This window comes from Mustela erminea, chromosome 5 (genome assembly GCF_009829155.1).
Source record: "Mustela erminea isolate mMusErm1 chromosome 5, mMusErm1.Pri, whole genome shotgun sequence".
Lineage (NCBI taxonomy): Eukaryota > Metazoa > Chordata > Mammalia > Carnivora > Mustelidae > Mustela > Mustela erminea.
In genome coordinates this window covers 31100122-31115632 of record NC_045618.1, presented here as the reverse complement: position 1 = coordinate 31115632, position 15511 = coordinate 31100122, and the positions used below count along the sequence as shown (strand labels likewise).

General features: G+C 51.5%; 1 protein-coding gene across 2 annotated transcripts; it reads right to left on the bottom strand.

The window, feature by feature from the left end:
* Positions 1 to 2127: 2127 nt before the first annotated feature.
* LOC116590544 (cytochrome P450 1A1) lies at positions 2128 to 8896 on the bottom strand. Of its 2 annotated transcripts, none has more exons than XM_032342444.1 (7): positions 8739 to 8896; positions 4901 to 5762; positions 4267 to 4393; positions 4089 to 4178; positions 3653 to 3776; positions 3435 to 3521; positions 2128 to 3271 (listed from the first exon to the last, which is right to left on the bottom strand). In XM_032342444.1, the coding sequence occupies exons 2-7, from the start codon at positions 5738 to 5740 to the stop codon at positions 2986 to 2988; spliced, it is 1554 nt and encodes a 517-aa protein (XP_032198335.1). In that variant the 5' UTR covers positions 5741 to 5762; positions 8739 to 8896; the 3' UTR covers positions 2128 to 2985. The 2 variants fall into 2 exon arrangements, with proteins under 2 accessions (XP_032198335.1, XP_032198334.1); XM_032342443.1 differs by having other exon boundaries at positions 4901 to 5765; positions 8739 to 8890.
* Between the last annotated feature and the right edge of the window lie 6615 nt (positions 8897 to 15511).

The following is a 15511-nucleotide window of genomic DNA, read 5'->3' as shown; positions in this document are numbered from 1 at the left end:
CGCCCATTTGGCTCCAGGTGCTGCTCCTAGCAGCTGCTTTCCTGGGGTCACAAAGTTCTTGCCGGGCTCTTCCTCCCCAAAAACAAACAGGAACAAAACAACAACAACAACAACAACAACAAAAACACTTCAGTTTTCAGGATACACCGAGGCTCAAAGGGAAAGGATGGAAAAAGATACACAATGCAAGTGGAAACCAAAAGATTGCATAGGTAGCTGTATTTTGACAAAACAAGGCTTCAAGCCAAAAATGCTAATAAAAGACAAAGAAGGTCACTGTATAATGCTAAAGGAGTCAGTTCATCAACCAGAAATAATAATAATCATATATATAATATACATATTATATATATGTCACCCAACACCAGAATATCTAATATATATTAAGCAAATACTAACAGATCCGAAAGGAAAAGTAGGCAGCAATATCATAATAGTGAAGGATTTCAAAATCTCACTTTCAACAATAGATATATCATCCAGAGAGAAAATCAACAAGGAAACATTGGACTTGAATCATGTCCTGATTCAAGGGATCATGACCTGAGCCAAAGGCAGCTGCTTAACCAACTGAGCCACCCAGGTGTCCCTTACATGGCCATTTCAATTATAACACACTCCCAAATTTATGCCAAATAGACCTGTCACAGATATACAGGAGATTCCATCTAATAGCAGCCGAAAACATATTTTATTCAAGTGCACAAGGAACATTCTCCAAGATACATCATATGATAGGTCATAAAACAAGTCATGGCAAATTTAAGAATACTGAAATAATACTAATTTCTTTTCCAGCTGCATGGGTATAAAACTAGAAATAATTGAAAGAGGAAAAGATGGGGAATGTCTGGGTGACTTAGTGGGTTAAGTGTCTGCCTTCAGCTCGGGTTGTGATCCCAGGGTCTTGGGATCGAGCCCCGCATCAGGCTCCCTGCTTGGCAGGAAGCCTGCTTCTCCCCCTCCCGCTCCCCATGCTTGTGTTCCCTCTCTTGTTGTGTCTCTGTCAAATAAGTAAATAAAATCTTTGGGGAAAAAAAGAAGAAATGGAACTTTATCAGTCATCCTGGAAGCCATCTACATGGCCATTTCTTTTTTTTTTTTTTAAGATTTTATTTATTTATTTGTCAGAGAGAGTGAGCACAGGCAGATAGAGTGGCAGGCAGAGGGAGAAGCAGGCTCCCTGTTGAGCAAGGAGCCCAACGTGGGACTCGATCCCAGGACGCTGGGATCATGACCTGAGCCGAAGTCAGATGCTTAACCAACTGAGCCACCCAGGTGTCCCTTACATGGCCATTTCAATTATAACACACTCTCTCCCCACCAGAGCGACCACTCTCTATATCCTGATAGTAATCATTTCCTTCTTCTTATTGTCAGAGTTGTTGCCAAGTGTGTATTCCCAGACACTGCAGTTTAGTATTGTTCATTTCTTTTTTTAAGACCTATTTATTTATTTTAGACAGCGAGAGGGAAAATGTGAGTAGGGGAGAGGGGCAGAAGGAGAGGGAGAAAAAATCTCAAGCTGACTCCTCACTGAGCACAAAGCCTGAGGCAGGGCTCGATCTCACAGCCCTGAGACCATGACTTGAGTCAAAAATCAAGAGTCAGAGGCTCCACAGACTGAGCCACCCAGGCGTCCCCTGCCTCTCATTCTTTGAGGAAGAATCTGCATTGATAACCCCAAGATCTGCAGCATCCCCTTACTCTCTCTCTCTCTCTCTCTCTCCCTGCCACCCAGCCCCAGCTCAGGGCCTCGTCTTCCCTGCATCTGTCTGGTAGAGCCCCCATCACAATGAATTGGGTGATGTGTTTAGGAGTTGGTTCCTCCAATGAGTCTGGGAGACTTCTGAAGTCCAAGACTGTGTCTTATTTGCTGTGTATCCCCCAGTGCCTGGTCTAGAGAATGTACTTCATCGGTGTGTGATCAGTTGGAGGAAGGCAGTGAGGCGGTAGTCCTGGGCCCCAGCTGGACACTGAGCATCTGAGAGCCATGGCTTCACCTCTTCACCGCCTCCTCTTCCTTTTCTTCCTCCCCGAGTAAAACCCACCATGAGACTGGGCTCAGACTGGGCAGGTAGAGGAGGGACGGATTCACTCAAGAATCAAAGAATCTCCACAATAGGAGTCCTGGATAATATCTTTATTTAGCTTAGGTAGGTGTTTCTTACACATTTCTGGATACTTGGGTTAGACTTTTTCTCTATTGCACTCAGTAAGTTGTTCTTAAGCTCTTATGTATGATAAATGCAGGTGAATAAAAAGCTTCTTGCATACAAATATTTTTAAAAGGCATTTTTATATAGGGCATAGAGAACTGGTCTCTGGTGTCTGAATCTGGGCCCTCCCTCTGCTCTCTACTCCTCTTAGACATGTCCAAGTCCCCAGCCCCTCCTGGACAGGAACAGGGGCCTTCCAAGGCTGGGAGGCAGCCCTGTTGCTGACGCAGGGAGAACACAAAAGGCATCAACAGTGGCCCAGAACCCCGTGGTCAGATCGCTCAGCAGATCTGAAGATGCTTCTTCCCATCATTAGTGACAGCTCCCAAGTGTCAGAGGGATTGGGCAGGCCCCGGTGTGGCCTGCTCTAAATGTTTCTCCAGCCAATCCACCCCCAAAGAAAGCCAGCCAGCCGCTGGGTTTACGGCCTTTTAGTGCATTCCCTCAAGCTTTCCAGGCACTTAGGATCTCCCAAACCAACCAAGCCTCCTGGCTCAAGCACAATTCCAGAAGGCTCCATCTGCTCCTTTGGGGCTCCTGCTGTGCCCACTGTCCATGGTCAGTACGCAGAGCAGCAAGTCCAGGCTGGTGGGCAGGCACGATCCTTCAGCCTTGCCTGCAGCCCAGACAGCAAAATCCAGCCAGACCAATATCTGTGGGTTTCTGGCTGAGGCTTAGAACAGCCCCCAGACCTGGGCCAGTCCCCTGTCCTGGCTGCCCAGACAGGCCAGGTAGGCAGAGTCTAGGCTGCAGGGCTCTCAGTCCCCTAAGTGCGCACCCGCACTTGGAAGTGCTCACAGCGGGCATGCTTCATGGTCAGCCCATAGATGGGGGTCATGTCCACCCTTGTGCCCTGGGGCACACTGAATTCCACCTGCTGCAGCAGGATGGCCAAGAAGAGAAAGACCTCCAGGCGGGCAATGGTCTCACCGATGCACTTCCGCTTGCCCATACCAAAGAGAATCACCTTCTCACTCAGTGCCTTGTTGATGGTGCCATCGAGATTGAGAAATCGTTCTGGTCGGAACTTAGACGGGTCACCCCAGAGCTTCCTGTAATCAGAGAGAAGCAGCTAAAGTGGTAGCCCAGGGGCTCAGAAGCATCCAGTGGGTTGAACCCCAGCCTGGAAGGGCAGGGGATGGCCAAGTGACCCGAAGACAGCAGGGTTTGGAGCTCGGGAGAGGGCAGAGTTGCCCTTGCCTCCTCTCAACTTACTGGTCATGGTTGATCTTCCACTGGTTCACGAAGACACAACGTCCCTTGGGGATGTAAAAGCCACTGAGGCTTGTGTCTCTTGTGGTGCTGGGGAAGAAGGAAGCCCAGTCAGGCTCAGGACCACAAGGACATCCCCTTGCCTCCCACACTGTTCCCTCCCACTGGCCCTGATGGGGTGCATGGACTGGAGGGACAGCAGTCGATCCATGGAGCCTCACCTATGAGGGATGGTAAAGGGGACGAAGGAAGCGTGTCGGAATATCTCCAGGATGAAGGCCTCCATGTAGGGCAGCTGGGGCCTGTCGGAGAGCCGAGGCTGCCGGGCCCTGCCAATTACTGTGTCTGCAGAACATAAAGGACCATGTGGGGCACCTGGGTGGCTCAGTCTGCTAAGCGTCTGCCTTTGGCTCAGGTCATGATCTTGGGGTCCTGGGATTGAGCCCCGCATCGGGCTCCCTGCTTAACAGGGAGCCCTCTTCTTCCTCTCCCTCTCCCCCTACCCTCCCCCAGCTTGTGCTCTCCTCTCTCACTCACTGTCTCAAATAATAAAATATTTACAATAAAATAAAATAAAAGGACTATGTGCATGAAGGGGCTGCCCAGAACCTGGCCAGGCCTTCTGCCTTGAGTACTTCAAAGGAAGCCCCCACCTACCCAGCTCCTCCTGGATCTTTTTCTGCACATTGGGGTTCGTCACCAGGTACAGGAGGCTCCAGGAGATGGCAGTTGTGACCGTGTCAAATCCTGCCCCGCGGAGAACAAAGGGAAAGCTCAAGCAGTTGGCAGGTCTGGGCAGCCGGGCATAGGAAAGGCACGAAGGGGTAGCTCATACCTGCTCCAAACAGGTCCAAGACAACGTTAACAATCTTCTCGTCAGACAGCTGGATGTTGGCATTTTCATCTAGCCTCTTCTCCTGGCAGTGCTCAATCAGGCTGTCTGTGATATCCCGAATGTGGCCCTGGGTAGGGAAGGCCCACAGGTGAACGAGATCCCAAATCCAGGCCTACCTTTCCATGAGGACTGGTTCCTCACATCCCTAGCACCTTCATTCAAGAGGTGACCCCTCTACCCCAAGGCTGCCAGACCAGCTTCTCGTGCCTCTTTAAGGCTCTCTCCTGCCTTGGAATGCAAGCAGCCCCAATTTAAGGGACCCCAGAGACAGAGGTGTCATCTATGAGGCCAGGAGACCAGCTTTTTAACTCTCTGTTGCCCACAACCACTGGCCTTGGGTCCTGCACAGACTGGATATTCAGTAAATATTGCTGTCTAATGGAAGGATAGAAAAGCCAATTAAGAAAAAGTTCTATTTCCCTGCCAAGGACGGAGTCCACTCGACCACTCTCCTCAAAATCGCAGGGTGAGGTCCCTGAGAGCCCGCCAAACCCCCTACTCCTCCAGTTGTCTCTGACCTTCCGACCCCAACCCTACTGCTCCCCACAGTCGCCTGCCTCTCCCCAGCCAGTACCTTCTCAAATGTTCTGTAGTGTTCCTTGACCAGCTTTTGCATGAAGTTATAGAACTTCTTATTCAGGTCCTTGAAGGAATCCAGGGTGGGGTTGGGCAAGTAACGAAGGATGGGGAAGAAGTCCATGGGGCTCCCAGAGGCAACCGCCTCCCCGAACTCATTACTCAGGTTCACTAAGCTAAGTAGCTCTTGGTCATCATGGTCATAGCGCTTGCCAAAGCACATGGCACAGATGACATTAGCCACCGATACCACTACATATCTGTAGGGTTCAAAGCACCCAGCCTCTGCCATCTGCTGCTGCAGCCTGCCGAGGAGGGCCTCTGCCTCCTTGCTCACGTGCTCTTCCAGGTAGCAGGTGCACGAGGAAGCCGGGTCTGATGCGGTGGAGAAGCTCTTCAGGGCATTCTGGGCCAGGCGCCTGCGGGCAGCCCACGCTGGTCCAGAGTCCGGGTTGAAGGTCATGCTTTGGCCATCAGTAACCAGAGTGAAGCTGTAGAGGTCAGGCCGGCCCTTGAAATCATCCCCCTGCCGCACCAGGGCCTGCCGGATGGTGTCCAGGCCACTGAGCACCAGCACAGGTGTGGAGCCAATGTGGATTTGCAGCACATCCCCGTACCGCTGGCTCAGCCTCGTCAGCGCCAGGTGTGGGGTCTTCCCCAAGGTCAGCACGTTCCCCAGCAGGGGCCAGCCCCACGGCCCCGGTGGACTCTTCAGGCCTTTGGGAACCCGAGGCTGCCAGGCCCTGACCACCCAGAGCACTAGACAGAAGACGGCAGAGGCCAGAAGAAACTCTGTGGCCGAGATGGGGATGGAGAGTCTGGACACAGAGGACATCATCAGTGTAGAGTTCTCCAGATGACTGCTGAGAGGCAGGGTGGGGAGAAAAGACCAAGATATCAGATGGGGGGATATGAGGAACCAGTGTCCTAAAGTGTCAGCATGCTGGTCAAAGAAAGGAGAAATTTTCCTATCCAGAACAGTATCTGGACATGAAGGGGAGGAGAAGATGGGAGAAGCTGTTTGTTGAGATGCGGCCATGTGCCAAGAATTTCACAGTCATTCATTCAGTCCTGGCCACAGCCTATAAGGTAGACTACAGTGAGGCTCAGAGAGGTTAAGTAACTAGCACAAGGTCACACAGTGTTGGATCCACACTCCCAACCCAAAGTGCCCAATTCCAGAACACTGCTGCACCTATCTAAAATAGGTTTTTATTTGGGGCTCCTAGGTGGCTCAGTCAGTTAAGCATCCAACTCTTGATGTCAGCTCAGGTCTTGATCTCAGGGTTGTGAGTTCAAGCCCAGCGTGGAGCCCCCTTAAAGTGAAATGAAATAAAATAAAATAAAATAAATTTTTTAAAAAAGGGTTTTCTACACATCAGTCTGTGATTCTCATATAGCACCTGTACTGTCACTTATTTTATACTTTTCTAAAATTAACTTTAGGGGCGTCAGGGTGGCTCAGTGGGCTAAAGCCTCTACCTTTGGATCCAGCTCAAGTCATGATCCCAGGGTCCTGAGGTGGAGCCCCACATCACAGCGATATCTACTTAGCAGGGAGCCTGCTTCCTTCTCTCTCTGCCTGCCTCTCTGCCTACTTGTGATCTCTGTCAAACAAATAAATAAAATCTTAAAAAAATAAAATATAATCAACTTTAAATCTACCCACATAGCATCATGCCAAACAAAAAAACCCGTGTCAAAGTACAGGTTTGATTTTTTCCCCCTAATGTTTATCAAACACATAATCGACATATGTCACCACCAACCCCCTTGAGTACTATCCACCTCACTTGGGGAAACAAGGACGTCAGGAGAACTAGGGATCATGTGCTCCTTTTGGCTCATTTCACATTTCGGGACATTGACCTCCAGAGGGGCTATTGACTTGACTGAAGTCACCCACCCCTCAGTGACAGAGCTGGGACTCAGACCTCTCAGGGAAAGTTCCCTAGGAAGTTCCAAAGCTCCTGTCACAGCTACCTCCCTTTGAAGAGTGGTCACATTCTCTCCTAGAACTCTCCATTTTCTATATCTCCATCCCAGGGTCTAAGGAATCCTGCCAGACCAGACCCTGGGACAGGGTAGGGAAGTGACAGGGAACCCCAAGGCCACTGCCTAAGCCACACTACTCTGCCTCATGAGGCTCTCTGAGTCAGACTGACCCAGGGTTTAAAAGCAACCAGAGAGGGACGCCTGGGTGGCTCAGTTGGTTAAGCGGCTGCCTTCGGCTCAGGTCATGATCCCAGCGTCCTGGGATCGAGTCCCACATCGGGCTCCTTGGGAGCCTGCTTCTCCCTCTGCCTCTGCCTGCCATTCTGTCTGCCTGTGCTTGCTCTCTCCCCCTCTCTCTCTCTGATAAATAAATAAAAAAAATCTTTAAAAAAAAAAAAATAAAAAAAATAAAAGCAACCAGAGAAAAGCTACAAGAGGCTCCCGGTCACAGAAATCCAGGCCAGGGTTTTCACTGGGCTCAGTTCTAAATGAATGAATGGTCTGGGCCTCCCCCATTTCCTAGTCACCAAAGAACAGAGAATAAATGGAAGACTCCCACCAGATAAGGGCTGCAAGAAAACACTAGACTGGAATTGGAGAAATTAGGAATCAATCTAAATTTAACAGAAGTGGAGACAATACTTTCTCTCTAGGATTGTTCTAGAAAGGGTGTGCAAATTCATTGAGTATTCTCTTCAAGACATGGGTCTCTGACTGGGGCTCCTGCCAGGTGTCCCGGACTGGAGATGAGGAGCTCCAGGTTTCCCCATTCCAAGTCCACGGGCCTTGGACTTGTCATTTTGCCTTTCTGGCAGTTATATCACTTGGGGTGGAGGTGAGGATATGATCTTTGATTCAGGAGGCTCAGTTAGATCTCAGAGAACAGAAAACCTAGATCTGACCTGGGAGCCTCCCCATCTGAATCCTGGTTTCCCCACAGAACTTCCTAAGATGGGGCGATTGCCTAGGTCCTACCTTATACAGCCATCTGTCTAGGGAGGCCTCCTGGAGGAGCTAGATCCTTCAAGCCCTGACTCCTTGAGTGATGTAGGGACAGGTCTTGGGGTGCCATGGTTTCCCTTCGGCACACGGAGTGCCCAGATGACCTCCAGCCTTAGCACGTCAGTAAGAGGCCAAGAAAGATGTGACTGGTAAGTTTTCAGGGACTGACAGTCCAGCTCTCCGTAGGCTCTCCCATAGACTGCCCCAGAGCACAGGACAGAGAAGGCAGTTAGTGGGATAGGGAGGGGCCCTGGGCAGTGCCCAGGACTATCGTTCAGAGCAGCCTCTCTTGTTCTGGCCAGCACATCTTGGGTCTTACAAGCCAGGCCTTGGGTGTAGGAGGGTTGAGACTGCCAGGGGTAGCTTTTAGATGAGGCAAGGTACAACAGATAAGAACCCAACCTGCCCCCTCCATCCAACCTGTCCACCCAGGGAGAAGCCCCCCTCCTCACACAGCTTGAACAAGGCACTGCACATCATTCTTGCCTCCCGCAGTGTATACGGTACTTATTCCAGCCTCCCAGGTGACCCTGATGGGGAAGCCCAGAGGCTTTCAGAGAGTCAGTGGGAATGGAACTGGAGGCTGAATCCCAGAGTCCTTGAAGGGAGCCCATGGAAAATCTAGAATTCTGACACTAGCTGTGGGACCTTGGCTAATTCCTGTTTTTCCCCTGGCCTCAGTATTCCCACTACGGAGGTGGAGTGCCTGGTCACTAAGGACACTCTTAGCCTCCTTTTTTGAGGTGCCAGGTCAGCGGCCACCTAGGAAAACCTAAGAGGCATCAAAATTTTCTTACTGTTGGGAGGAAAAGGGCAAGCCAGAAGTCCCCAGCACTCACCTGCGGCTGTGAGGAGGTACTGGAGTGAGCTGGGACAAGTGGTCTCTTAAGCCGGAAACCCCAAAGAAGATCAGGGAAGGCTCCTAGGAACTGTCACCTTCAGGATGAGGGTGAAAAGCACTTCCACCTTTATAAACAGCTGGAGCGCTTGGCCACACCCCCTGGAGCTAGGCAGAGGGAGGGGCGGACTGAAGAGGGGGTTGCTCTAGGATAGAGGGGATAGAGGGGAGAAACCGGAGATGGGAAGTGGGGGTTAGACTGGGTTGGGGGAACTCAGGGACAGGTAAGAACTCACTATGGGGACTCCTCATCCAAGTGCCAGCAGGAAAAGGGGTGACGGCTGGGGATACTTGAGACCCCAGTTCCAAGGTCCCGATGGACAGCGCAGACCCCACCTGAGGTGGGGATTTGAAAAAGTCCTCAAACCGCCCAAAGACACGGTATGAGAAGCCCTCCAGACCCGGGTGCGGTAACCCCTCACCCTAATTTTTGCATCCCTAGGACACTGGGCTTGCAAGTGCCTCCCTCTTGCTACTAGTTGACGGGGGCCTGGCAGGCGGGGCGGGGCTGCCTTGTGATGACCTCTTTCCCCCGGGTTACTGAGTCCGGGCTCGCGTGAGAAGCTCGGCGACCCCAGCCCTGAGGTCACCGGGTCCGGAAGGCCAGAGGCGCCGAAGGGCTGGCTTCATTCCCCAAGAGCCCCTAGAGCTGGGGTGACTGGCCGAAGTCTGAGCTCCCCGATAGATAGGCGATAGATAGGCGGGAATGGATGGAAACGCTCAGTCTTCGCTGAGCGCTCACTGGCCCTCACTAGCTCTAGGACCACTTTGGGGGTACCTCCAGGGGGGACCCACAGACCTTCGAGGTTCCCTTTTGACTCCGGGGCTGCCAGCTTAGTGGAGGGGCGGAGAAATCGAGCGGGCTGTGCGGCCAGCTCCAGGTGACCGAGAAGAGGGGGACCTTCGGACCGGGGAGAAGGGGGGGCCCAGGGACCGAGGAGGGGGACGCCCAGCGCAAAAGCCTCCCCAGGCTAGCGTGCACTTGTTTGGTACATCCCTCCAGGGGGCAGAGGTTACGCGGCCCATCCCCGCTCCACCTGGGCTGCGCGCGGTGCCCGGCAGTCGCGTGAGAAGGCCCTGGAGCCTGGCGCAGCCACCCAGCTGCCTGACTCCCCACCTCGGGTCCCGGCACAGTCACGCGAAGGGGGAGGGGAGTCGGGGGCGGGGCTCTTAAAGCGCCAGTCCCTAGGCGAGCCTGGAGGTGAGGGTGGAGGGAGAGGAACCGCGAAGCCTGGCGGGTGCGCGATTGGTGGGGGGTGGGGGGGGGCGGTGCAAAGGGCCCCGGCTTGCGTGCGGAGCTAGGCTTTTGCCTGCAAGGAGGAGCCTGCGCGTGTCATATTTGTGGTCCACGCCTGTGGCAGGACACGCAGCCCCAGCGCCACACGGATCGCCTGGCTGGCTGCCTTGGACGCTGCCCGTGCCGAGCCCTCCAGCTGTAGAACGTGCAGGAGGGAAAAGTCGCATTTGCGTGCCTTGCTCATCCTGTCCCCAACTAACCACTTCACCCGCCCAACCCGCCCGTGCTTCCCGACCCAGCGAATGACACCGCCATCCGCTGGCCCAACCGCAAACAGAGGTTCATCCCGCCCCTTCACCACTCCGCTCAAACACTGGACAAATGCCTACTATGTGGCAGGCACTGTTCGGCATGCTGGCGATGGATCCACAAGTGATCAAAACTGACCCTACTCCCGCTCACATAGAGCTTACTCTGGGGTCGGGTCGGGGACGGGACGGGGCGGGGGTGGGTGGAGGGACGGGGTGCCAATCACACATAGAGAATGTCATAGGGTGAAAAATGCTTTAGAGAAAAATACAGGAGAGAAGGGGTAGAAATCACCCCAGGGGAAAATTGCAATTCAAAATAGGGTGGGTGGTCAGGGGCACCTGGCTGGCTCAGTTGGTGGAGGGACTCCTGATCTGGAGGTTCTGAGTTCAAGACCCATGTTGGGTCTGGAACCTACTTTAAAAAAAAAAAAAATAGGGTAGTTAGAGAAGGCCTCACTGAGAAAATGACAGTAAGCAGAGGCAAGAGTGTGGAATCAAGACCCCAGGCACACAGGTATCTGGAAGCAGAAGAGACAGCAAGTTCAAAGGCCCCTAAAGGCAGTCATTGGCGGAGGCAGAGGGAAGCAACAGTACCAGGGGCCCTGGAAATGGCAGTGGTCTTGTGACTGGGGATTTCTCTTAGCATGGAGTGCCCCCATCCCCAGGTGCAGAGAGCACTCCCTTGAGAAACATCTCCTGTGTGTGAGATGGACACATTGTGGGGTCTGAGGCAAGGAATATCACAGAGGATAGGTTACCCACCCTGACAGCTGTCCAACCCCACTGCAAATCTTTGGAACCCTCTCCTGGGATCCTATCATTGCTCCCTAGAGTAAAAATAATCTCCAAACCTGGTTCCCACTTGCCTGTTGCTCCCTCCAATACCTCCTCAAGCCTGTGGCACCCACAGGTGTCTTTGCAAAAGTACGAAATTCTCATTCTGTCACAACCATGCCCGTTGAGTGGCTCCCATCTAGATGGAAACCAGAATCTTTGGCAGAACCTACCAGGCCTGACCACCTCTACTTCCTCTTTTTTTTTTTTTTTTTTAAATCTTAAGGTGTCACACTTTTTATTATTTTTTTAAAATTTTATTTATTTACTAGAAAGACAGAGCACATATGTGGAGGGCAGGCTTCCCACTGAGCAAGGAGCCCCACCAGCTCTACTGTTAATCTCCCCTATTTTATTTTATTTTAAAGATTTTATTTATTTATTTGACAGACAGAGATCACAAGTAGGCAGAGAGGCAGGCAGAGAGAGAGAAAAGAGGAAGCAGGCTCCCTGCTGAGCAGAGAGCCTGATGTGGAGCTCAATCCCAGGATCCTGAGATCATGACCTGAGCCGAAGGCAGAGGCTTTAACCCACTGAGCCACCCAGGCGCCCCAATCTCCCCTATTTTAAATCTCATCTAGGGGACACCTGGGTGGCTCAGTTGGTTAAAACATCCAATTCTTCATTTTCAGCTCAAGTCATGATCTCAGGGTCATGAAAGGGAGTGGAGAGTCTGCTTGAGATTCGCTCTCTCCCTCTCCTCGTCCCCCACTGCCCATGCCCTTGCTCTCTCTCCCTCTCTCTCTTTCCCTAAAATAAATAAATAAATCTTCATTAAAAAAATAAATAGGGGCGCGCCTGGGTGACTCAGTCGTTAAGCATCTGCCTTTGGCTCAGGTCATGATCCCAGAGTCCTGGGATCGAGCCCGCATTGGGCTCCCTGCTCAGCTTCTCCCTCTCCCAGTCCCTCTGCTTGTGTTCCCTCTCTCATTGTATCTCTCTCTGTCAAATAAATAAATAAAATCTTTTAAAGAAATAAACAAAAATAATAAATAATAAATAGGGGTACATGGGTGGCTCAGTCAGTTAAAGGTCTGCCTCTGGCTCAGTTCATGATCTTGAGGTCCTGGGATGGAGCCTGGTGTTGGGCTCCCTGATCAGTGGGGAGTCTGCTTCCCCTGCACCCTTTGCCCTCTTTCCTCCTAACCCCTGCTGGTGCTCTCTCTCTCAAATAAATAAAATCTTTAAATAAATCAATCAGTCAATTTCAGCTAAAACATCACTTCTTCTGGGAAGCCCTTACCCCACCCCAAGTCCTGCCCACAGCTAGTTCAATGTCTCCTGATCTATGTTTCCAGCACTCCTCCATAGTAACTCTTAGGGCATTTGACCCTTACTATGACCTCAAACCAACCCGTCATTTCTTCCTCCATGCCCTAACACAGAACAAACACCAACCTGGAGGAAATAGATTGATAAGCTAAGACTTTGCAAGGTATTAATAATTCGTTAAGCAGGTAAATCTACCTCTTCATTGCCATGCCCTCTCCTCAAGCCTGGAATGCCCCCCTTACACTCTTCTGAGTCTACCCTCTGGTAGAACCCCATTACCTGCCCCCACCCCAAGGTGTTAGCCTTCTCACAGCTCCTGGAGCATTTGCAGATTCAGCATAGGCTGTGTTTGGGGCGTGCTTCCCATCCTCACCGTGGGAGAGGGGTTTATTTTGGGTTTTACTGTCTCTCCATCTGCCCCTGCCCACCACAGTCTTCAGCAGTGCTGACCAAACACTGTTGGTTGGGCCAAGACCCTCAGCCCAGAACCCTCTCCCCTCCCCACTGCCCCACTGTCCCCATGTTCCTGGTAGCAAATGGATCGATGGCTAGGGAATCCTAGCCAAAGGTCTTCTCACGCAAAGGCATGCGAACTTTGACCCAGGATAGGCTGTTTAGCTCCATCCACATCAAGGACCTCTGACCTCCTGCCTGCCTCCCTCCTTCTCTGTCTGGTGATTCGTGGGCCCCTTTTTCTTGTGGACTGTTCACTGAGGCACGGTTGGCAATGAGAAGTGCAATGCCTCCCATAACCCTAGTAGCACCAGACTCTTGTCCAGGAGTAGAGGGAAATGGGGGGCCCTGACCCAGGGGCTGAGCCTGTCCATTTTTGGGCCCCTGAGGCTTTGCTGGATTGATACTGTGGTGGATAGAGTCCTGGCCAGGAAGCAAGGGGCCAGAGTTCTAAACTCTACCTCAGGGCCTTTGCACTTGCTGTTCCCCCTCCCCCTGGAAAATTTCTCCCCAAATCCTCCTTTCTACTTCCTTATATATCACCTTCTCAATACACCTTCCTTAGTCATCCTATGTAAGACTAGACACTGACTCCCACTCCACTCTACCTTTCTTCTCAACTTGAGTTTTAATTTGTATACTTACAAACTTCATGCTTCTCTCCCTCCCTCTGCCTGCCACTCCCCCAGCTTTTGTGTGCTCTCTCTGTCTCTTCTCTCTCTCACTTAAATAATTTTATTTATTTATTTGAGTGAGAGAGAGAGAAGAGAGAGATAGAGTATATTTATTTATTTGAGAGAGAGAGAACAGGGAGAGGTGCAGAAATTGAGAAAGAGGGATAAGCAGACTCCAGGCTGAGCGCAGAGCCCAGTGCAGGGCCTTGATCCCACAATCCTGAGATCATGACCTGAGCCAAAATCAAGAGTAGGACTCTTAACTGATGGAGCCACTCTGGCACCCCTCTTGTCTGTTTTGATCAATGCTTCATCAATAGCAAACCGGCACATTGTGGATGGTAAATGCATATTTGTTACATAAGGGAATGTGATACCCCCAAATGGGAAAACACATCTAGTTTTCAATAGCAGAGGCCTAGTGAGATTCTGGGTCTTTGTAGGCAGGGCACCAAGTCCAAGGTGGTCAGCTAAATGGATCTTCCCACCCCAGATCCTTTCTTTAAGAGATTGTCAGTCGTTCTGTTCCCAGCAGACAGGACATCAGGCACCATCCTACCTTCAGAAGCTCATCTCAGCCTGGCCCAGATCAGGCATCCTACCTTAGGTCTCCTTCATTTCTCTTCAAGGCCAGCATCTGGACAAGGCCACATGGCTAACCACATGGTCATGGTCACCAGAAGTTCTCAATTTCTTTCTGTTTCAAAGTCTCCTGGTTCCTTTCAATGGGGCCACAATTGGGTCCCCTACAATAATCGGCAGAGGGCCGGCTCTGGGGTGGCCCTCAACAGAGGGAGCGCTGCAGGATTGGGACGAGAGACCTCCATGTTTTGATAGGTGGGGAATGGCCGGGAAGGGGCAGACCTGGGAAACTGCACAGAGAAGGCTAGGGAGGGAGGGAGAGTGGCAATGGAGACGAAGGCAGACCTTCTTTTTCCTTTGTCTCTTCTTCCTTCAATAGCAACAGATAGGATTAATTTAGACCCATAGTATATGTCCCAATTCAACTAATTCCACTCAGGTTGGCAGTTGCCTTTACTATTGGGGGAATGTTTACCAAGCCAGGGAATTGTGAAAACAGCCTCGCAGGGAAATGTTTGACCTGCTAATGGGGGTGCTGGGCATGTTCAGGGGAATGCTCCGATTCCCAGTTAGAAATGTCGTTTTATAGGGGTGCCTGGGTGGCTCAGTCGGTTAAACCTCTGCCTTCAGTTGAACCTCTGCCTTTGGCTCAGGTCATGATCCCAGGGTCTTGGGATCCAGCCCCACATTGGGCTCTCTGCTCAGCGGGCAGCCTGTTTCCTCCTCTCTCTCTGCATGCCTCTCTGCCTACTTGTGATCTCTGTCTATCAAATTAAAAAAATAAGAAGAAGAAAGAAAGAAATGCCCTTTTATATATAAACACCGAGATCTGCTGAGAGAGAATGTTCTCATCCTCTCATCAAAGCAAGTCCTCTGCTCTGGTCAGCCAAATGCTGCTGGATGACTTCCCACTGTCTCTGCCAAGGAGGTGGTCTCATTCCGACCTATCGGGGCAGAGCCTGGCCACCCCACCAGCCAGGGTTTGGCCACTGGACCAATAGAGGAACCCTTTCCCAACTGCCCCACCACCTGTAGGCACCTGATGGCCATTCTCCCCCCAACAACCTTGAGTTCTCTTCTTCCTAACACCTCCTCCACCCCTGTTTCGCGCAAGTGTCCTCCACCTTCCTTTCCTGAGCTATGTGCCTTTGGAGGAGACTGACCCTAATCCCCCAACCTGAGGGAGTGGATCCTGGCTGCTCTGCACCAGTCACTGTGGCCTCAGTTGCCTTGCTGGTGATTGGATTAAACACAGATTCGTGGTAGGATTCTGGCCAATGATATGTAGGAGAAATCTGGTTCATGATAGGAATCTGGTTAAGAAAGACTGGTTAAGGGGCACCTGGATGGC

Excerpts from the sequence above, each read along its gene's own strand:
- LOC116590544 (XM_032342444.1), bottom strand. The coding sequence starts at position 5,740 with ATGATGTCCTCTGTGTCCAGACTCTCCATCCCCATCTCGGCCACAGAG. Across the intron at positions 3,522-3,652 it reads CCCTTTACCATCCCTCATAG|CACCACAAGAGACACAAGCC; the intron begins GTGAGGCTCCAT and ends CTTCTTCCCCAG. Across the intron at positions 3,272-3,434 it reads TGGAAGATCAACCATGACCA|GAAGCTCTGGGGTGACCCGT; the intron begins GTAAGTTGAGAG and ends CTCTGATTACAG.